At 37.8% G+C, this 22,502-nt stretch overlaps 1 protein-coding gene across 1 annotated transcript in view; it reads left to right on the forward strand.

Annotated features, from left to right (window-relative positions):
- The first annotated feature begins 9,773 nt into the window (after window positions 1-9,773).
- Window positions 9,774-22,502, forward strand: part of efna2b (ephrin-A2b) — a 141,031-nt gene continuing 128,302 nt past the window's right edge. Inside the window, exon 1 of the mRNA XM_075484490.1 lies at window positions 9,774-9,910. Coding sequence (XP_075340605.1) covers window positions 9,774-9,910 — 137 coding nt within the window. The remainder of the gene's footprint in view (window positions 9,911-22,502) is intronic.

Here is a 22,502-nt window from a genome sequence, read left to right on the forward strand (position 1 = left end):
AGTATGCAGTATGCAGTATGCAGTATGTAGTATGCAGTATGTAGTATGCAGTATGCAGTATGCAGTATGTAGTATGCAGTATGCAGTATGTAGTATGCAGTATGCAGTATGTAGTATGCAGTATGTAGTATGCAGCATGCAGTATGCAGCATGCAGTATGCAGTATGCAGTATGTAGTATGCAGTATGCAGTATGTAGTATGTAGTATGCAGTATGCAGTATGCAGTATGTAGCATGCAGTATGCAGTATGTAGTATGTAGTATGCAGTATGTAGTATGCAGTATGCAGTATGTAGTATGCAGTATGCAGTATGCAGTATGCAGTATGTAGCATGCAGTATGTAGTATGCAGTATGCAGTATGTAGTATGCAGTATGCAGTATGCAGTATGCAGTATGTAGCATGCAGTATGTAGTATGCAGTATGCAGTATGCAGCATGCAGTATGCAGTATGCAGTATGTAGTATGCAGTATGCAGTATGTAGTATGCAGTATGTAGTATGCAGTATGCAGTATGTAGTATGCAGTATGCAGTATGCAGTATGCAGTATGTAGCATGCAGTATGTAGTATGCAGTATGCAGTATGCAGTATGCAGTTTGTAGTATGCAGTATGCAGTATGTAGTATGCAGCATGCAGTATGCAGTATGCAGTATGCAGTATGTAGTATGTAGTATGCAGTATGTAGTATGCAGTATGCAGTATGTAGTATGCAGTATGCAGTATGTAGCATGCAGTATGTAGTATGCAGTATGCAGTATGCAGTATGCAGTTTGTAGTATGCAGTATGCAGTATGTAGTATGCAGTATGTAGTATGCAGTATGCAGCATGCAGTATGTAGTATGCAGTATGCAGTATGCAGTATGCAGTATGTAGTATGCGGTATGCAGTATGCAGTATGCAGTATGTAGTATTCAGTATGCAGTATGTAGTATGCAGTATGTAGTATGCAGTATGTAGTATGTAGTATGCAGTATGTAGTATGCAGTATGCAGTATGCAGTATGTAGTATTCAGTATGCAGTATGTAGTATGCAGTATGTAGTATGCAGTATGTAGTATGTAGTATGCAGTATGTAGTATGCAGTATGCAGTATGTAGTATGTAGTATGCAGTATGTAGTATGCAGTATGCAGTATGCAGTATGTAGTATTCAGTATGCAGTATGTAGTATGCAGTATGTAGTATGTAGTATGCAGTATGTAGTATGCAGTATGCAGTATGCAGTTTGTAGTATGCAGTATGCAGTATGTAGTATGCAGTATGTAGTATGCAGCATGCAGTATGCAGTATGCAGTATGCAGTATGTAGTATGTAGTATGCAGTATGTAGTATGCAGTATGCAGTATGTAGTATGCAGTATGCAGTATGTAGCATGCAGTATGTAGTATGCAGTATGCAGTATGCAGTATGCAGTTTGTAGTATGCAGTATGCAGTATGTAGTATGCAGTATGTAGTATGCAGTATGCAGCATGCAGTATGTAGTATGCAGTATGCAGTATGCAGTATGCAGTATGTAGTATGCGGTATGCAGTATGCAGTATGCAGTATGTAGTATTCAGTATGCAGTATGTAGTATGCAGTATGTAGTATGCAGTATGTAGTATGTAGTATGCAGTATGTAGTATGCAGTATGCAGTATGCAGTATGTAGTATTCAGTATGCAGTATGTAGTATGCAGTATGTAGTATGCAGTATGTAGTATGTAGTATGCAGTATGTAGTATGCAGTATGCAGTATGTAGTATGTAGTATGCAGTATGTAGTATGCAGTATGCAGTATGCAGTATGTAGTATTCAGTATGCAGTATGTAGTATGCAGTATGTAGTATGCGGTTTCGAACACAGCCAGGGTGTTTTACTACCAACAACAGCACCAACTAAACCAAGAGCAGCCGGACTGTTCCACATTATTTCTTCAGACTGCCCCCCAGTGGCAGCAAAACGCTACAACATGTAAATGTGAGTCTAAATGATTTCTCTTTCAAAGGGAAAAATAAGATCGACTCGTCCTGAGATAATAAAGCAAACCGTGACGTCTGCGGTGCTTCTTTATTTCTGGAGTTGGCGCCCAGCTGTCCCGTGAGGAGAGGTTGGTGTTTTACAGTTTTAAGCTGCCACTCTGCCCTCTGATGCAGCCCGGAGTTTCCTCCTCTCAGCCAGTGATTCAGCACTCATAAATATTTCAGAGTGTCGGCTTTGGAGGGAAAGCAAAGGGAGAAGGGAGCCAGGGGCAGAGAAAGAGAAAGAGGAATACAGATGAATCTTTCATTCTTGCTTTTAAAATAGACCCACGGATTAATGGAGCCGCGCGATTAAACTTTCAGGAGGTTCCACGAATAAACGCGGCGGCCGCCGGGCCTTCGACCATCCCTGACCGCGAGACGGGAAACCGTGGGGTTAAACACCTCCACCTCCAGCATCTGTTCCAGGTAACAAACCTGAAGAAAGGAGCTCTGCCATTGGTCCTGCAGTTCCACGGCAGACCGTCAGGAGGCTTCCGATTGGCTGCTGAGATGCTGAGCGTTTTTGAAGCAAAGGGAAGATTCCTCAAATACTTTCAGGGTTTTTCGGGGGATTTTGTAACAAAAGATGACTGAACCTGTTTCAGAAAGTTGCCCCAAGGCTCCTGCTTCAAGAATCCAAGAATCCAGCCCCTCGTTTCTTTATATTTCCTCACAAAGAGACAGATTTTGTTGTTCCGACTGAACCAACTTTAAACTGGATCTTTAGGCACTTTGTTCCCATTTCTTTAGCTGCATCTGTGAAAAACAGCTTCATAGTTTCAACTTTTTTGTACGTTTACGTTTAAAACTGCTTTCAGTTACCAAAAGAGTCAAATTAATATATGAAATTCAGTTTAAAAAAAATCCTGATCCCAAAATAATGAACGTTATCACGTCTAAAAGTAGAAAAAAAAACTGACAATAATAAGAATTATGTTATTCAACATCTAGAAAAAGTCAATTTAATGACAGAAAAGCTTAAAAAAGGAATATAAGATATAATCTAATGACTAATTATGGAACGATTAATATAAATTAAATGATTAAACTGCTTTATGCCACCAGAAATGAATAATTTAGAAGCTCTTTGTGGGTTTTAGACTGGAATTAAGATTTGTTCCCATTTCTTTAGCTGCATGTGTGAAAAACAGCTTCATAGTTTCAACTTTTTTGTACATTTACGTTTAAAACTGCTTTCAGTTACCAAAAGAGTCAAATTAATATATGAAGTTCAGTTTAAAAAAAATCCTAATCCCAAAATAATGAATGTTATCACGTTTAAGTAGAAAAGTAGGAAAAAAACAGACAATAATAAGAATTATATGTTGTACAACATCAAGAAAAAGTAAATAAGATTCAATTTAATGACAGAAAAGCTTAAAAAAGGAATATAAGATATAATCTAATGACTAATTATGGAACAATTAATATAAATGAAATGATTAAACTGCTTTATGCCACCAGAAATGAATAATCTAGAAGCTCTTTGTGGGTTTTAGACTGGAACTAGAAAGAGCTGTTCCTGTGAAACAGCAGTGAGAATGCTTCTGAGCTGAATGGGGATAGCTGACCATGCTAAAAAAGTATTGTATTGGTTGAAGGAATTTTGTGATTTTTGTGTACTACCAAACTTAACATTGGAGTTAGTCGGAGAATTTGCGAGTTTGATCTCGGTTCAAGGCTCATAGCTGAAATTCTGTAAATGTGAGCTCTTTAGTAGTTACATTGGCTGAAAGAGGACAAGTTTACCTATATTTTAAGGAATAATTGGTTTCTCTAAGTTAAACTGTATGAAAGTTAGTTTGAAATTTGTTTGAAAAAACTGAAAAATTTGAAACTCATCAGCACACACTCAACTGTGTGCTCATTCATAAAAATCAAGAAGGAGCAAAATGTTCATGTTTTTGAAACTGTAATATTTCAAAATTGGCTGAAGATTTTAAAAAGCTGAAACAGTTGGTAATAGCTGAATGTCTTGTGACCCATTTAAAGTTTGAATGGTGTCTCTAGCTGAAAGCATGCAAGAAGTAGTTAGGTTGGAAAGAGGAGGAAGTTTTAGAAGAGTTGAAAGCAGTTTCCATTCATTTGAATGACGGGAAAATTTGAATAAAAGTTGAATATATTAAAAAGTGTAAAAGTTAAAAACACCAACAATGAAAGTAGGAATGTGCTGAAAGAGCTGAACGTTTTGATAGCAAAATTGTAGAAATATCTGAAAGTATGCAGAAGTAGTTGGGTGCCGAAAACTGGCGGAATACTAATAATAAAGAGAAACAGGAACTTAAAAGTGAGAATGCCTTAAAGCACTCTCACTATTAAGATTTGTTCCCGTTTCTTTAGCTGCATGTGTGAAAAACAGCAAAGATAACACAGTGTGACAGACAGAAAACAGGATTTCTGCAGCAAAGAGGTGATTCCCAAAGAGCTGTGAGCTGTAAAGCTGGACAGACAGATCGTTTATTAGTCTGACCCAGACTTCCAAGCGTTTAAAAGTTTATTAGACACTGAAACATAATGCAGAGGCTCATAAAACTCAAACTCTGGGAACTGAGAGATTTATGAGCAGATTATCCCACCATCTCTCCCTGTTATTTACATCTTCCCCAGTCTGATATGTTCACGATGGCAAGCTTGTTTTTTAAATTTTAGCTCCTTTTTTTGGCTCTTTTGGGTGTTTTAGGAGGAAAACAGTCAAATCAGCTTATTTTAACAACCCAAATGTTCATTTTTAGGAGGAAAACAGTCAATTCAGCTTATTTTAATAACCCAAACGTTCATTTTTAGGAGGAAAACAGTCAAATCAGCTTATTTTAACAACCCGAACGTTCATTTTTAGGAGGAAAACAGTCAAATCAGCTTATTTTAACAACCCGAACGTTCATTTTTAGGAGGAAAACAGTCAAATCAGCTTATTTTAATAACCCAAACGTTCATTTTTAGGAGGAAAACAGTCAAATCAGCTTATTTTAATAACCCAAACGTTCATTTTTAGGAGGAAAACAGTCAAATCAGCTTATTTTAATAAACCAAACGTTCATTTTTAGGAGGAAAACAGTCAAATCAGCTTATTTTAATAACCCAAACGTTCATTTTTAGGAGGAAAACAGTCAAATCAGCTTATTTTAATAACCCAAACGTTCATTTTTAGGAGGAAAACAGTCAAATCAGCTTATTTTAACAAACCAAACGTTCATTTTTAGGAGGAAAACAGTCAAATCAGCTTATTTTAATAACCCGAACGTTCATTTTTAGGAGGAAAACAGTCAAATCAGCTTATTTTAACAACCCAAATGTTCATTTTTAGGAGGAAAACAGTCAAATCAGCTTATTTTAACAACCCGAATGTTCATTTTTAGGAGGAAAACAGTCAAATCAGCTTATTTTAATAACCCAAACGTTCATTTTTAGGAGGAAAACAGTCAAATCGGCTTATTTTAACAACCCAAACGTTCATTTTTAGGAGGAAAACAGTCAAATCAGCTTATTTTAACAACCCAAACGTTCATTTTTAGGAGGAAAACAGTCAAATCAGCTTATTTTAATAAACCAAACGTTCATTTTTAGGAGGAAAACAGTCAAATCAGCTTATTTTAATAACCCAAACGTTCATTTTTAGGAGGAAAACAGTCCAATCAGCTCATTTTAATAAACCAAACGTTCATTTTTAGGAGGAAAACAGTCAAATCAGCTTATTTTAACAACCCGAACGTTCATTTTTAGGAGGAAAACAGTCAAATCAGCTTATTTTAATAACCCGAACGTTCATTTTTAGGAGGAAAACAGTCAAATCAGCTTATTTTAATAACCCAAACGTTCATTTTTAGGAGGAAAACAGTCAAATCAGCTTATTTTAACAACCCGAACGTTCATTTTTAGGAGGAAAACAGTCAAATCAGCTTATTTTAACAACCCGAACGTTCATTTTTAGGAGGAAAACAGTCAAATCAGCTTATTTTAATAAACCAAACGTTCATTTTTAGGAGGAAAACAGTCAAATCAGCTTATTTTAACAACCCAAATGTTCATTTTTAGGAGGAAAACAGTCAAATCAGCTTATTTTAATAACCCAAACGTTCATTTTTAGGAGGAAAACAGTCAAATCAGCTTATTTTAATAAACCAAACGTTCATTTTTAGGAGGAAAACAGTCAAATCAGCTTATTTTAACAAACCAAACGTTCATTTTTAGGAGGAAAACAGTCAAATCAGCTTATTTTAACAACCCAAATGTTCATTTTTAGGAGGAAAACAGTCAAATCAGCTTATTTTAATAACCCAAACGTTCATTTTTAGGAGGAAAACAGTCAAATCAGCTTATTTTAATAAACCAAACGTTCATTTTTAGGAGGAAAACAGTCAAATCAGCTTATTTTAACAAACCAAACGTTCATTTTTAGGAGGAAAACAGTCAAATCAGCTTATTTTAATAACCCAAACGTTCATTTTTAGGAGGAAAACAGTCAAATCAGCTTATTTTAATAACCCAAACGTTCATTTTTAGGAGGAAAACAGTCAAATCAGCTTATTTTAATAACCCAAACGTTCATTTTTAGGAGGAAAACAGTCAAATCAGCTTATTTTAATAACCCAAACGTTCATTTTTAGGAGGAAAACAGTCAAATCAGCTTATTTTAACAACCCACACGTTCATTTTTAGGAGGAAAACAGTCAAATCAGCTTATTTTAACAACCCAAATGTTCATTTTTAGGAGGAAAACAGTCAAATCAGCTTATTTTAACAACCCAAACGTTCATTTTTAGGAGGAAAACAGTCAAATCAGCTTATTTTAACAACCCAAACGTTCATTTTTAGGAGGAAAACAGTCCAATCAGCTTATTTTAATAATCCAAACGTTCATTTTTAGGAGGAAAACAGTCAAATCAGCTTATTTTAACAACCCAAACGTTCATTTTTAGGAGGAAAACAGTCCAATCAGCTTATTTTAATAACCCAAACGTTCATTTTTAGGAGGAAAACAGTCAAATCAGCTTATTTTAAGAACCCAAACGTTCATTTTTAGGAGGAAAACAGTCAAATCAGCTTATTTTAAGAACCCAAACGTTCATTTTTAGGAGGAAAACAGTCAAATCAGCTTATTTTAAGAACCCAAACGTTCATTTTTAGGAGGAAAACAGTCAAATCAGCTTATTTTAATAATCCAAACGTTCATTTTTAGGAGGAAAACAGTCAAATCAGCTTATTTTAACAAACCAAACGTTCATTTTTAGGAGGAAAACAGTCAAATCGGCTTATTTTAATAATCCAAACGTTCATTTTTAGGAGGAAAACAGTCAAATCAGCTTATTTTAACAACCCGAACGTTCATTTTTAGGAGGAAAACAGTCAAATCAGCTTATTTTAATAATCCAAACGTTCATTTTTAGGAGGAAAACAGTCAAATCAGCTTATTTTAACAAACCAAACGTTCATTTTTAGGAGGAAAACAGTCAAATCAGCTTATTTTAACAAACCAAACGTTCATTTTTAGGAGGAAAACAGTCAAATCAGCTCATTTTAATAAACCAAACGTTCATTTTTAGGAGGAAAACAGTCAAATCAGCTTATTTTAACAAACCAAACGTTCATTTTTAGGAGGAAAACAGTCCAATCAGCTCATTTTAATAAACCAAACGTTCATTTTTAGGAGGAAAACAGTCAAATCAGCTTATTTTAATAACCCAAACGTTCACATTTTTAGGAGGAAAACAGTCAAATCAGCTTATTTTAATAATCCAAACGTTCATTTTTAGGAGGAAAACAGTCAAATCAGCTTATTTTAACAACCCGAACGTTCATTTTTAGGAGGAAAACAGTCAAATCAGCTTATTTTAATAATCCAAACGTTCATTTTTAGGAGGAAAACAGTCAAATCAGCTTATTTTAACAAACCAAACGTTCATTTTTAGGAGGAAAACAGTCCAATCAGCTCATTTTAATAAACCAAACGTTCATTTTTAGGAGGAAAACAGTCAAATCAGCTTATTTTAATAACCCAAACGTTCATTTTTAGGAGGAAAACAGTCAAATCAGCTTATTTTAATAACCCAAACGTTCATTTTTAGGAGGAAAACAGTCAAATCAGCTTATTTTAATAACCCAAACGTTCATTTTTAGGAGGAAAACATTCAAATCAGCTTATTTTAATAACCCAAACGTTCATTTTTAGGAGGAAAACAGTCAAATCAGCTTATTTTAATAAACCAAACGTTCATTTTTAGGAGGAAAACAGTCAAATCAGCTTATTTTAATAAACCAAGCGTTCATTTTTAGGAGGAAAACAGTCAAATCAGCTTATTTTAACAAACCAAACGTTCATTTTTAGGAGGAAAACAGTCAAATCAGCTTATTTTAACAAACCAAACGTTCATTTTTAGGAGGAAAACAGTCAAATCAGCTCATTTTAATAACCCAAACGTTCATTTTTAGGAGGAAAACAGTCAAATCAGCTTATTTTAATAACCCAAACGTTCATTTTTAGGAGGAAAACAGTCAAATCAGCTTATTTTAATAACCCAAACGTTCATTTTTAGGAGGAACACAGTCAAATCAGCTTATTTTAAAAACCCAAACGTTCATTTTTAGGAGGAAAACAGTCAAATCAGCTTATTTTAATAACCCAAACGTTCATTTTTAGGAGGAAAACAGTCAAATCAGCTTATTTTAATAACCCAAACGTTCATTTTTAGGAGGAAAACAGTCAAATCAGCTTATTTTAATAACCCAAACGTTCATTTTTAGGAGGAAAACAGTCAAATCAGCTTATTTTAATAATCCAAACGTTCATTTTTAGGAGGAAAACAGTCAAATCAGCTTATTTTAATAACCCAAACGTTCATTTTTAGGAGGAAAACAGTCAAATCAGCTTATTTTAACAAACCAAACGTTCATTTTTAGGAGGAAAACAGTCAAATCAGCTTATTTTAACAAACCAAACGTTCATTTTTAGGAGGTTTCAGAGACCCTGAGATGGGGCCCCGGACTGCGGGTAAGGTGGAGTTTTGACATTATATTATATTATTTTATATTATATTATATTGGAGGGACCGTCCACAGACTTTTGGACACAGAGAGGGAGGCAGAGCCCCGCGGATCCGCGGCTCCGCCCACCGGGACGCGCACCGGGCTGGAGCAGTTTGGAGCTGCGCCGGTAAGGAGACCGAACGCTCCTCCTGCAGCTGCAACTTTCCTCTTTGTTCCTTTCCCTCCTGGTTCTCCCGGTCCGACCCGGTCCCGCACGCTTTGCAGTGCGCGTCCCTGAGCTCCCAGACGCGGGGAAGAGTTGCGGGAGAAGGTCGCAGGCGGAGACTTGTTAAAAAGTGTGGAGCAGTTACATAAGGAGGAGGCATAAATCCTGAATGAGAGCCGCGCTGCGCGTAAATGTGGGCCAGAGTTTAGTCCCGCGGCAGGACGCACATGCACGGGCCGGCTGCGCGTGAGCACGCGGTCCCGGTCCGGGTTCTGGTTCTGGTTCTGACTGAGTGAAAAATGCAACTTTGGCACAAACTGTCTGCGCGGACGCGGATTGGGGAGAATTTCACGAAGCGTCGGATGGATTATTACCTCATTACCCTTTTATTATTACTTAAATAATCAGACCAGCGCGCGAGAGAAGCGCGAGAGAAGCGCGAGAATGACGCCAAGCGGCAGCAGATACTGAAACGTTGTGGATCTATAAAAGTGATTAAAAGTCTGTGTTCTGCGCGCTGAGCCCCGGAGCCGGACAGCTTTGGAAGAGACGCGCGGATGTTCGCCGCGCCGCCGCCGCACATGGAGCGCAACGGGCGGCCGCCGCTGCCGCCGCCGCTGCTGCTGCTCGGCCTGCTGCTGCGGCTCTGCGCCGCCGTCACCGACGACCGCCTCATCTCCGACCGGTACGCGGTCTACTGGAACAGCTCCAACCCCAGGTAAGACCCGGGGGCGGCGCCGGAGCGGCGCCGGAGCGGCGCTGGAGCGGCGCCGCGGCGAGAAAAACGCGCCGGAATGAGCCTTTAACGCAAAGTTTCTCAGGATAAAAAAGCGACCTGAGCAGAGAAAGCTTTTTAATAATAAATGTGAGCTGCTGGAGGTCACATCCAGACTAAAGTCACCCAGAAAAGTCTGAATATTCGGAGTTTCTTTCTCTGAAAACAGAGTTTACAGCAGCTTTAACTTCTGAAACCTTTAAAAAAGTCTCAGGAAATATGCTCAGAAATACCAGATCTGACTGAAGGTCTGTTTCCCCCCGTGCGCGTGTGTGCGCGCGTGCTGCACAGCGTGTAAAATGAGTTGTTGGCCTCCAAACAGACTTTATCTGCAGAGGAAAAATGTGAATTATCTGCAGAATATCTCACAGAATCTGCAGATTTTACAGGTTTTTCCACCTTGTTTTTATCTCAGAACAGCTCCATCAGAGCAGCTTCGTGCTTTCAGCTCAAACTGTTTTCCAGATTTATTTAGTGGAATTTTACTGAGATTTTATCGCTGAATTTATCAATTTAATTGGTGACATGTCACAGAAAGAGGTCAGATCACAGGAGACTTAACCGTTAATGGTTATTTTAATTGGTCATTAACCTTGTAGTTCCCTTTCAAAACGAGGTTATTAATGATTTAAGTTTGTGTAACGTCGTGAAAAGTGAATAAATGTGACAAAAATATTCGGTTTACACCCCAGTGAGACGGGTTTCAGGTCAGAAATGTCACGTTTCTTTGCTTTAAAAAGGATAAAACATTTAAATTAGGATCAACGTGCGTTTCTGTTAATTACTTTGACAATCTGTGACTATTTTTCTGTCATTTTTGAGCAAAAAAAAGTCAAATATTTGCTTATTTCACGTCACCATGTGACCGTTCGATGGCGTCTTTGGGTTTTCGGCCGCTGGTCGGACCACACGGGGCATTTCAAGACCCGTTTGCTCCCCGTTTTCAAGGATAAATCATGATTGAGTGAGCTGTTTACTCATAAAAGCTGATATATTTTTACACTTGCTGGTCATTTTACTGTAATCAGTTGAAGAAGAAGGAGAAATTTCCCGTCACGGCTCTGCTGAGCTGAAGCTGACGTGTTCCAGCTGTCGGAAATCAGACATTTTTTACATTTTTTTAACATATTTGGACACATTTTCACTGTTTTTTGTCATTTTATTTTGAGCAAAAGCAAAAAAAAATGAAATGATTTAATGATGAATGACGGATATTTGACAGAAGCGTGAAATGTTTGCTGCTCGGTGGTGATTTGATGCTCACTGACGGTGAACTGAGTCCGTTCGGCTTCCGGAACGATTAATTATCGTCCAGAAGCCGAAACATTTCAGCTTCCAGCTCCGATCGTAACGAAGAACGTAACCTTCGTAAATTACGTAACCTTCGTGGACGGGGAGGTCACGTGATCACTGCAGATGTGCGTCTGTGACCTCTGACCTCCGCTCTGTAATATTTGTAATATCCCTTTTTTTTTCTGCGTTCTGCGCTCCGATTGGCCCGGCTGATGTCTGAACCGTCCAATCGGAGCGCGGCGTTGGCAGTTTGTTGCTCTTGTGCCGGTTTTGTCGCAGCTCCAGAGGAGGAAGCTCGAATCTGAGAATTTGGGGGGAAAAAATTCACAATATTTTGCGTTTAGATTAAATTAATCTCCCGTAGCAACAATGTTTTTTTTATTTGATCGTCTTTGAAGTCAATTTTAAGACAAAAAAGTCAAATGTTTGGTTTGATTTCTCTGGTTAAAGTTGAGGCTTTTTTTTTAGTATTTATTCGACGACAAAGCTGCGTTTTTGGTATAATTATAATTTCGTTAGCAAAATATAAAAGAGAAGAAATGTAATTTTCTAAACTGAAAGTGCAAATGTTTTGCTTTTTAAACAAAAATCATCAAATATTCAGATTTCAGTGAAATCGGGACACATTTTTTACAGTATTTTTGCTTAAAAAAATGTCTGAAACAATAAATTGATTCTACGAAATAGTCCGAAGTCGGATGAGAATGAGTTTTGTTTCAGAGATTAATCATAAAAGTGATGCTGATTACAGATTTGTGTTAAATGACGTAACCTTGTCTGTGACCTCTGACCTCCGCTCCGTAATATTTGTAATATCCCTTTTTTTCCGCGTTCTGCGCTCCGATTGGCCCGGCTGGTGTCTGAACCGTCCAATCGGAGCTCGGCGTTGGCAGTTTGTTGCACTTGTGCCGGGTTTTTGTCGCAGCTCCAGAGGAGGAATCAAAAATGTTCAGATTCGAGTCTTTTTTTTTTTTAGACAAAGAAAAAGACTCGAATGACACAGAAATGTTTCGGTGATGAGAAAAAAAAAACTCAGCCCTCGGAGAAATGCTGCATGCCGGCCTCGTAAAGTGTGTGTTTGAGTGTGTGTGGTCCTCCAGATGTGCGGAGCTGCATCTCGGGCTTCCAGCTGCCTGATTGTTGGCGTCCCTGCAGCGTTCCTGCAATAATACAGCAGGAGTAATGCTCCGGGTTCACCTTTCATCCCTCCTGGTGGACGTGGCTCCGGTGCGGAAAGTTCAAACTGATGTTTGCACACGAGAAATAAAATATCTGATGTGATGTTTCTCATGTGAAACATCAGCATGTGTGTGTGTGTGCGCCAGTGAATTTATTCCATCTGAAAGTCCGAGAAAACTCCCAGAAAGAATGTTTCCACGCAAGCAGCCTGCAGCTGGAAACGTGTTTCCCATTAGTGTTGCTCCTGAGCGGATCGGCGTTCACCTGCAGCGTCCGTTTGAACCAGGAACGCCATCTTTCTGAGCCTTCCAACCGCGACCGGGAGGCCGGCTCAGGTGCGCAGGAGCGTGAACATGGCGGCTCCGCCTGCTCAAAGCTTTTCACGTGTTGGTTTCATGTGTTCAGACGTGATAAATGTGTGAAAAGCCTCAGAAGTGTCGCTTTATTCAGCCCCCAAAACCCCAGAAACACTCCAAAATGTTCAGTTTGTGGTGGAAAAACAACACAAGCAGCAAATCTGGATTTTTGGTGAATTTGACTCATTTTTTTGGGTGGAAACATGAAACAACCATAAAATATTCCTCCTGTTTTAACCTGTAACAGTTTTTATATTTATGAATAATCTCTGTCGTCATGTTTTAAATAAAAAGTATTTTTTTTAGAGTTTCTGTTTTATGGGTTTTGGAACTTTTCTGCACTAAATTTAATTTAATTTGAAGCAAAAATATTTAAATAAAACTCTGAAATTTATGCTTATTTTCTTTATCCATTAATCGCTATCGTTTCTAATTATCGTATTTAGTAAAAATTTAGTAAAAATAAACAACGTTACGACCATAAATGTTGGATTATCCCCAAATATTCAGCCTGAAATGAACATTTTAGAAGCTTGAATCTTTTGCATTTAGATTAAAATAATCTCTTGTAGCAACAATGTTTTTTTTATTTGATCGTCTTTGAAGTCAATTTTAAGACAAAAAAGTCAAATGTTTGTTTTGATGTCTCAGCTAGACTTTTTTTTAGGATTCGCTGATGTGATATTCGACGACAAAGCTGCGTTTTTGGTATAATTATAATTTCGTTAGCAAAATATAAAAGAGAAGGAATATAATTTTCTAAACTGAAAGTGCAAATGTTTTGCTTTTTAAACAAAAATCATCAAATATTCAGATTTCAGTGAAATCGGGACACATTTTTTTACAGTATTTTTGCTTAAAAAAATGTCTGAAACGATAAATTAATTCTACGAAATAGTCCGAAGTCGGATGAGAATGAGTTTTGTTTCAGAGATTAATCATAAAAGTGATGCTGATTACAGATTTGTGATTTAAAATGTGATTTAAATGGAAATGTTGGTTTTAAACGACTGATGATTCATATTTAAACAGAACTGTTTGAACATCAGAGGTTTCCAGAAAAAGCTCAAAAAATGGACTTTTAAACGTGAAGCCAAACTCTTTTCCACCCAAACGAAACATTATTCTGGTTTCTTCCATCCGGGTCTTTCGGTGTTCTGGTGCCTCCGTCCAACCTCTGCATGCAGATCACCTGCTTTTAATGATGATGCAGCAGAAATTCTGTGTTTCTGACAGCGTTGGAGGATAATTTCACACGTTTTTGAGGTGTCGGGGCTCGCTGTGCTCATCTGAATCTGTTCCCTCACGTTGGGATTTTATCAGTTTTTGGGCGTTTCGGTGCAGGTTCTGATGCAGACCCGTTCAGTTTCGCCCTCTCTGGGATATCTATTAAGGCTCCTTTTTTTTTTAGTCTATAAACAACCCCGTGAGGACTGTTTCCTTCCTCTCAGTGCAGGAGTCCGGCTGCTTTTACACCTGATTTAATTGAAATGTTTCCTTAATGTTCCTGAAGCAGCTGCGTTTTACAGCAGGTTATAATGTCCTGATCAGAGGATCCACTCGTGCTTTTATTCACATTTCCTCTGAACTCCACGGCTGAGAACTGAAATGCGTTGAAAAGAAAATAATAATAATAATAATGATAATAATAATAATGCTACAGAAGTTGATTCTCTTTAATATTAAATTCTGTTTCTATTGTAACTTTTTGATTTGTAATTATTTGGCCTCTAAAATTTCAGAAAATGCGCAAGATTTGCATCTTAAAGATGTTTTCTTACCAAAAAGGAGAAGCAACAATTCGCCTGATCAGAAACTGAAGATGGCAAATATTTTACTTATTTTGGCTGAAAAATTCGTGAAATGTAGCTGCTAAAATATTTTTGCGGGGAATCAGTTTTCCTCTTATCTCGATGTTTCATTGACTTAACAATTAATCAATTTATCTGAAAACAGTAATTGAGAGCATCCCTGTTATCAGTCACCATTAAAATGATTTATAAGTCGGTGTTTAAAGTGTGAGTACATTACATTACACTTAGCCGACTCTTTTTATCCAAAGCGACTTACATCTATTTAGATACAGGGTATTGGTTGCAGGCCCTGGAGCAATGTGGGGTTAGGTGCCTTGCTCAAGGGCACTTCAGCCATGAATAGAGGTGTAGGGAGAGGTAATGGTGGGACTTGAACTTGCAACCCTCTGATCTTAAGTCCCCCTCCCTAACCACTAGGCCACGGCTGCCTGAGTACGTACTGAAACAATAAGTCTCCCTTCGTAACACCACCACATTTAACACCCTGCAAACACAGCAGCCTTTTCTATTGGACAGTTCAAATAGCGGCTGGCCAATCAGAGCACGTTAAACTGGCCGTAAACTACACGATTTGTCAACTGATTCCAAAGACAGTTTTCCAGTGTGGTCATTAAACGTGATTCAGGCTATTTTACGGGGTTACGACGAAATCAAACATGTTTAATAATAACATCGTAATGCCTCTCGTACACCAGACAATTCTGAGAAAAAAACCCCGAAAGAGTTTTTAACCAACCGAAACTTACGTTTTTAAAGACGTATGGTGATTAATAAAAATGTTAAACTTTGTCGTAACCCCAAGACGTGAGAAAGACCGCCTTAAAACAGTCTGGATCGAGTTTTATGACCACTTTACGCCAAACGATGAGATCACGGGAACGCACCCATTTCATTCGGACTTCGAAATATTACGAAGTAGTTTTAGTTTTGTGTCGTTCGTGGGACTCGTCCTGCGTTTTTCAACCAAGGTGTGCGCTGTTGTGACCTTCAAACAGGAAGCAGGGATGGGCTGTGGCTGAGAGTAACCATGGCGACGAGGCAGAAAAAACATATGGTTCAGCTGAATCGTACAAAAAGGAGGAGCAACTAACTGCATTATGGTAACGGCACGAATGTCTCTACGATGTTGCATCAACGGGACGAAGAAGGAGAGAAAGTGGGGAAAATAGCTGGGGCACTTTATACACTTAAATAGAGTTCAAATTATACGATGCAGATTTTTATATTTTTTTTAGGGCTGGGCGAGTTAACTCGATGTTATCGCGTTAACGCATTAATTATATAACGCCGATAAATATTTTATCGCGCATTAACGCATGTTTTATTTTTTATTAAAAAAAAAAAACATTTTTGAGGGCTTTTGTGCCTTTAATGGAAAGTTCAGAGAGACAGGAAGCAGAGAGAGGGGGAACGACATGCAGCACAAGGCCGTCTGATGCGGGACTCGAATCGGGGCCAGCCGACTATAGCCTCTTCCACATGGGGGGCCTGTTCACCGCCACAAACCACCCCTGTTTTATCATTCATTTTATTATTGTAAAAGTCTGTTGCTCACAGGCTTTTATTTTGTAAAAGCCTGTTGCTGTCTGCTGCGGAATCGGAAAAGGATTTTGCGTACAAATGCGATTAATCGTGATCATGTGATTAATTAGATTAAAAATTTGAATTGTTGCCCAGCCCTACTTTTTTTTAATAGTTTTTTTTGGACCAATGTTTGCAATATTACGAACTTAAAGTCCGATTGGCAGAAAAATATTGCAAAATATAAAATAGACTCCATTTACTGTCGAGTAAATAAGAACAAAAACACAATAAATTGGAATGAATGGGTAAATAATTCTATTTAACTGTTTAACTTCTCATTTGCTGCATCGTGTGACGTTGCTGTTGAACTGAATCCATTGTTCACCCTCACAGATGTAAATGTGATGGATAGAAATGTTAGAAAATCATTAGAAAGCTGAACTTTCACGTTCCGACTGCACATTATCGGTTTGTCCTTCACTGACAAGAAAAAGGTTTTTTTGGGCGTTCGTTTCAGGATTTTACAGAAGAAGAAATAGATACCAGATTTTTTTAATAAGCAGGTCTGGGTTTAGTGATTGGGACTAACTGTGGGGGAGTTAAGTCATTTACAGGCCTGACGGGGGGGCAACAGTAGTTCACCAGTTGGGTAATGATGATGTAATTGATTCTCAAAAGAATTGTTTATATATTGTCTCAAATAGTGGATTCAAGATATTTCGTAAAAGAGAAAACTTGGGATTTCACGTTTATAATGGGGGGTTATCGTTGATCCTCTGGTTGTTATAACTGCTGCTGTCGACGCTTTAAGACTTTCAGCTGTTTTGTTTAGGTAAATCTGAGGAACGTTTGAATTCGCCACGAATTTAGAAAGTAGGTTTTATTAATTCGGGTGAAAACGGGGAGAAGAAATTAGAAAAGTTATCGTAAAAAGTGCGATAGAACACACATGAAAGTGTCATAAGCAGAGCTGTTGCTAAAGTTCAGATACAAAATGACATTTTTTTTATAGTTCCCGGGACTCTTGGAGGGGTCCTGTTCGGTACCCGGGCCGATTTGTGCAATTGAAACGGTATAAGAGTGACTCAGGCAGGTGTGTTGAATTGGCACGAAATGTGATCATCTCACTTTTATTTATTTTTTATTTTTTTACTTCTAAATGTTAAAATCTTCGAAATTTAGAAATTAAAAAATAAAATAAAAACTCAAACGATTATTTAAATATAAATAAATAAAAAATGGGAAGATGGATCTCCATAAAGTTGTTATTTTATTGGCCTTGACCTTAAATCTTAGCACTTTAATTGTAGTTGCTGGAGATTTACAAGTGGAAAAACAACATTCAAGTCTGTTCGAACAACACGTTTGACACGTAGAACAAATAAAAATGTGCTAACGAAATGTGAGTTCGAGGTGTTTGGTAGCTGGTTCCACAGGGGTACGATCACAAATAAGAACAGTGTGGGCTGAGACTGCCTTGTGTTTAGGGATGACGGAACCAGACGAGGTTCCTGAGAGGAACACGGAGGTCCAGAAGGAGTTTAAACAGTTGCTGCAGACCCAGACGTCTCTCTGTAGGCAGCATTAGTGACTTGAATTTGGTTCAGGCAGCAGTGGGCAGCCGGTGGAGGTCAATGAGATAAGATGCTCCCTTATGTTCTGTACCATTTGATCCCCTTTAAGTCAACTGACCCAACTGAATATGTTGGTAAAAATCCTCTTGTGATGTCGTGTTTGTCCTGAATATTCTGCTTGCAAATAAACTCTTAATGTCTTCAGAGTTGTAGCACAATGAGGAGATAATCGCAGCTTTTTTTTTACCCTAAAATACGATGCAACCAACAAGTTATTTTCACCATAAATCCATCTGCCGGTTCAGTTAACGTATGGATGTTTAAGCCATTTTCCAGGGCCAAATGTTGGGTTTGACTCTTAACTGCAAACCCAAAAGAGATTCAGTTTAGTGTTAAAGAAAACTTTGACAAAGTTAAACCAAGAGAGCTGAAGCTGACGTCTTTAAATATCTAGACATTTGTCCAAATTATCAAAATAATCTGTTTAATTTTGAGCTAAAATAAGGATAGAAGCAGGGAATCTTTACATTTTAGAGAGCGAAAACATTATCTTTTACTAATTTTATTGATTAATCAGCTGAGCTGAAGCAGATAGTTGCGTGTTGGTGTTCGTTGTGATATTGACCACATCTTCAAAATTTCATAGTGTCACAATCACTTGTTAGAAATTGTGAGGTGGTGGCGTCTCCTTTCACACATCCGTGTGAAATCACAGAAGCTGTGATCCACGAATAGTAAAATGTTGATTGCAGCTAATGGTTTTAAATGGATGAGATGGGATTAGGGTAGGTTAGCGGGGTAGTTCTGGTGACTTTTCAACAGAAATTAGCCACTATTAGTCCAACGTATACACACTATACCGCCCATCCCAAGCCTCAACTTCCTTCTGTTCTTTGCTAGCGTCGTTCTCAGCTAACAAGCCGACTGATTTCCATTAAAATGTTAACGTGAAGCCGAATGTTTTTGGGAAAAATTCCCAAAACTTATGAATTTAAGTTTATTATGATGCAGAAAACTGGAACCCAGTCACATTTAAGAAGCTGAAAATGGTTGAATTTTGACTCTTTGTTCATATTGCCGGGCTAAAGTGACTCAAATCTGATTATTATTATTATTATTTTTTTGGCCAATGTGCTCATCTGTGTACACAGATTAATTACGAATTTCAAAACCAATTTGTGTCTTTTCAGAATGTGGCGCTAAATTTATTATTTATTGTGTTGATATCCAACGGACACGTGTCAACATAACCTGCAAAACATTGCTAGCAATGGCCGCTAAAATGGCTAAAGCTAGCCATTTAGTGCTTTAGTCGTCAGTAGTAGAAGTCTTTTTGTCGTTCTCATTTTTTTCCTGTAAAACTGGACAAATGTTTGCTGTCCTTTAGAGCTAAATGCAATCAACAACTTTGCTTCGATTGCTTTCAGCTCAGAATTGTTCGTGTCTCAATGACAAACTTTTCTGTTGATCTTGAGACAAATTAACCCAAAAAAAGGTATCAAGTGCACATGTGTGCTGTTTCAATGGGCCGTCGTGTTGACGTGAAAGTCAGCTGCTGGTCACTTGTAGTTATAATTGTAGACTGTCCAATCTCAGCTGTTTTACATTGGAATTGAACAGTGTGGTTGGTAATGTAAATGTAGCTTCATTACAGAAAAAACAACAACTAGATGGACAGAATCCATCACTAATTGGAGCTAAAAAGAAAAAAAATCTATATTTTTCAGTGCAATTTTAGTGGGAAATGATCTAAAATGTTCTGATACCTCAAAGGATTTCTTGCCTTTCTGTGTCGTGTTTCATTAAAAGTGAAAACTTTTGGATTATTGGATTTTGTTTGAGCATAACTGAAGTCTGAAGATGTCATGTGAAGCTTTGCTGGCTCATAATCTCCAGATTTTCAATAATGAAATCAGCCTTAAAGATTTAACAGATTACTGAAGCTGTGTGAAAGACGCGTCCCGTTGTTTTTGGGAAAGTACGGAACAAACCGTGATAAAACTTGATCAGACGAGTGATGCTTCTGCTGATGTTTGTGTTTCTACGCTCCACTGAAACCTTGTTTGTTGTTTTCTTGCCTCTCAGACTGATCCCAGACCTTCTGCTATTTGGAGGTCAAGTGGAACATTTTTTCGTTGTGACTGGACTCTGTTTCGCTAAATTGAATTATGAGGACATAAAGTGTTTCTCTGTGAGTGCAGTGTGTGTTTCTGCTGCCTCCTCGAAGCCAAAAACACAAAAACCCCAAAAATTCTAACTTCATTAAGGTCTCGTCAAAGCAGAAAAACCTCCAGATATGTCCCGGGGCCTCTGAGTGTGCAGAGTGAGAAGCTCCTGATGGATTTAATAAAGACAAATGTGTGAGGCAGACAAATGGCGGAAAACATGAGTTCACCCTCAATGAATCTGCTTCTGATGATTCACCGTCCGTAGACTTCGAATTCTGACAGATCTTTACAATGTGGGCTTTTCTGGGGAAAAACAAAGCACTGCTCCACATTTTTTAAGAGTTTGTGAGTGATTTTTATTGACTTTAAATGGAATGTGATAAATGAAATTGTCTTGTTTAGGATTTAAACATGAAACTAAACCAAACGTTTTCACGCAAGATAAAATTGAAGGCAAGGAGTTGCATCAGCTTTTTAAGAACTTTAAACACTCTGCATTCGAGGTGTAATCATGAAAATATATAGAAAAGTTTAGTTGTTTTAAAGAAATGAAGGAGGCGGGCCCATAATTATAACATTGTAGTCTGAATTTACATGAAAACTGTTGAGTTCAGACCAAAAACTCCAATGTTTTTTTTCCATTTTGTGCCTAAACGTGACACAGCTATTCCTAGCTTAATTATCGACTACAGACAGAATTACTTTGCCATGTGTTGCATCATGTGTTTATCGGCTTATTAGCATCGCACTCACTTTAAATGAACATGTACATTTTTTTGTATGTTGGGCGTTAAAACATCTTTAATCAACAAAAGGTTGATGAGTCTTTGGGACCAATCGGTGGTCCTCGCCACCGTATAGTATCGTCTCAGCTCGCTTTAAACCTCAGCCAAGATGGTACGAGAACAAAGTTTTTAAGTATTGTTGAATTCCAATTGGCTTGAATTGGACTTTATTATTTAAGTGCCTTGAGATGACATTTGTAGTATTTGGCGCTATATAAATAAAAATGAATTGAATTGGAATTGATGCCAAAACCAATAAAAGATGGTTGTAGTTTCCTTTACTTGATAATGGAAAAATGCCTCTTGGAAAAGTATTGAAACTCTATTACGAGTAGGAACCAATAATGAAATACCTGAAAGTTTCAGTTCTTATCAGTTCGTACTATGTGATTATATTTACCTGCATAGATCTACACATTCACCATTGTGGTTTTCATCTTGAGCTCTTTGAAATAATGTTTCAGACTCAAGAATTGCATGAAAATTAGACAAACGATGGTTATGTCTGCATGTCAACCGTCGACCTGAATCAAAATAAGTCGGTATTCCAATTTGTAAAGTGTTGATGAGTTGCAGATGGGATATTCAAATCATATTCCTGTTTTAATGTTAAAAGCATCCCATATGTTATGTAATAGGGTCACAGTCCATGGATGTACATTGTGAGATAATAACGTTAATAACAGCTAATCAGGTATGGGGTTAGCGCTGAAGTAAAGTAAAAAATCAGAAGTAGGAGCTAATCGAGTCTTTTAAACATTGTACGATTCTTGAACCAATCTGTGGATTTAGCACCTTCCACCGTTCCATCTGTCTGAGCTGATGTTGCCAGATTTTTACCAAAGAAACAAGCAACCAGATCTTTAAAAGAAGCAGAATAGTTATTTGAAGAGGCCCTAATACATTGGAATAAATCTTTAGAATAAGGTGTATATATGTCCACATCATGCAGTTAAAATGCTTACTCCAAACATGACCTCATTTGGGTTGAGATAATTGGAAAATGCTGTTTGCATGTTTTAGAGTAAAGACCGCTTTACATCAGTTTAGTTTACTCCGAACTTTTCAACCGTCAATAAAGTTTTCGGAACAATTTTGATTTTCTTTCTGAGAGATATTTGACTGCTCAGAGCCACCGTACACGCAAACGTAACTATGCAAAGTGGCGTCTATACTTAATATCCTAGCATGAAGCACTTTATGGCAGAACGTGTAAAGAAAACGGGCGTGGAATTTAAAACGAAGTCGTGGTAGGTTACAGTGAACACTTTGGGATTGGAAATGGTGGCTCGGCTTCTGATCACAAGGCAAAGGTAAAAAGTCGTGATTTTTGCTAAAGCTAGCTGCAAACTATTTATTTCTTGTTTAGTTTTATGTCGGTTGAAGCTGTGAAGAAAATGTGACGTAACCTGCGCTACATGTACGAGTGCAAATATATTCCACGAATAGATTGTGCAAGCCTTCTCTGTGACTTCAACAACTTTTGTTGGACTACGAAGGATTAAGAAAACAAAAACTTAAGATCTTAGTCAGGTTGAAATTGTCAAAATATTTTTGAAATATTCAGAAATTCATGTTAAACAGAATCCATAAAAAAAAACGATGTAACTTTGTTGGGTTCTTGATGGTTTAAAAAGTCACCGTGACACTCTGTGTTGTTGTGAGATGTCAAACATGTCCAGTAAAGACTAGGAAAGCTTCTCCGATGTCACGTGTTAAAGGGACAGTTCGCCTCTTCTGACATGAAGCTGTGTAACATCCCATATCAGCAACATCATTTCTGAACATCTTCTTACCCCCTGCTGCGTCCTGTGAGCAGAGTTCCAGCCTCGTTTTGGTGTT

Source organism: Odontesthes bonariensis, chromosome 15 (assembly GCF_027942865.1).
Source record: "Odontesthes bonariensis isolate fOdoBon6 chromosome 15, fOdoBon6.hap1, whole genome shotgun sequence".
In the NCBI taxonomy this organism is placed as follows: domain Eukaryota; kingdom Metazoa; phylum Chordata; class Actinopteri; order Atheriniformes; family Atherinopsidae; genus Odontesthes; species Odontesthes bonariensis.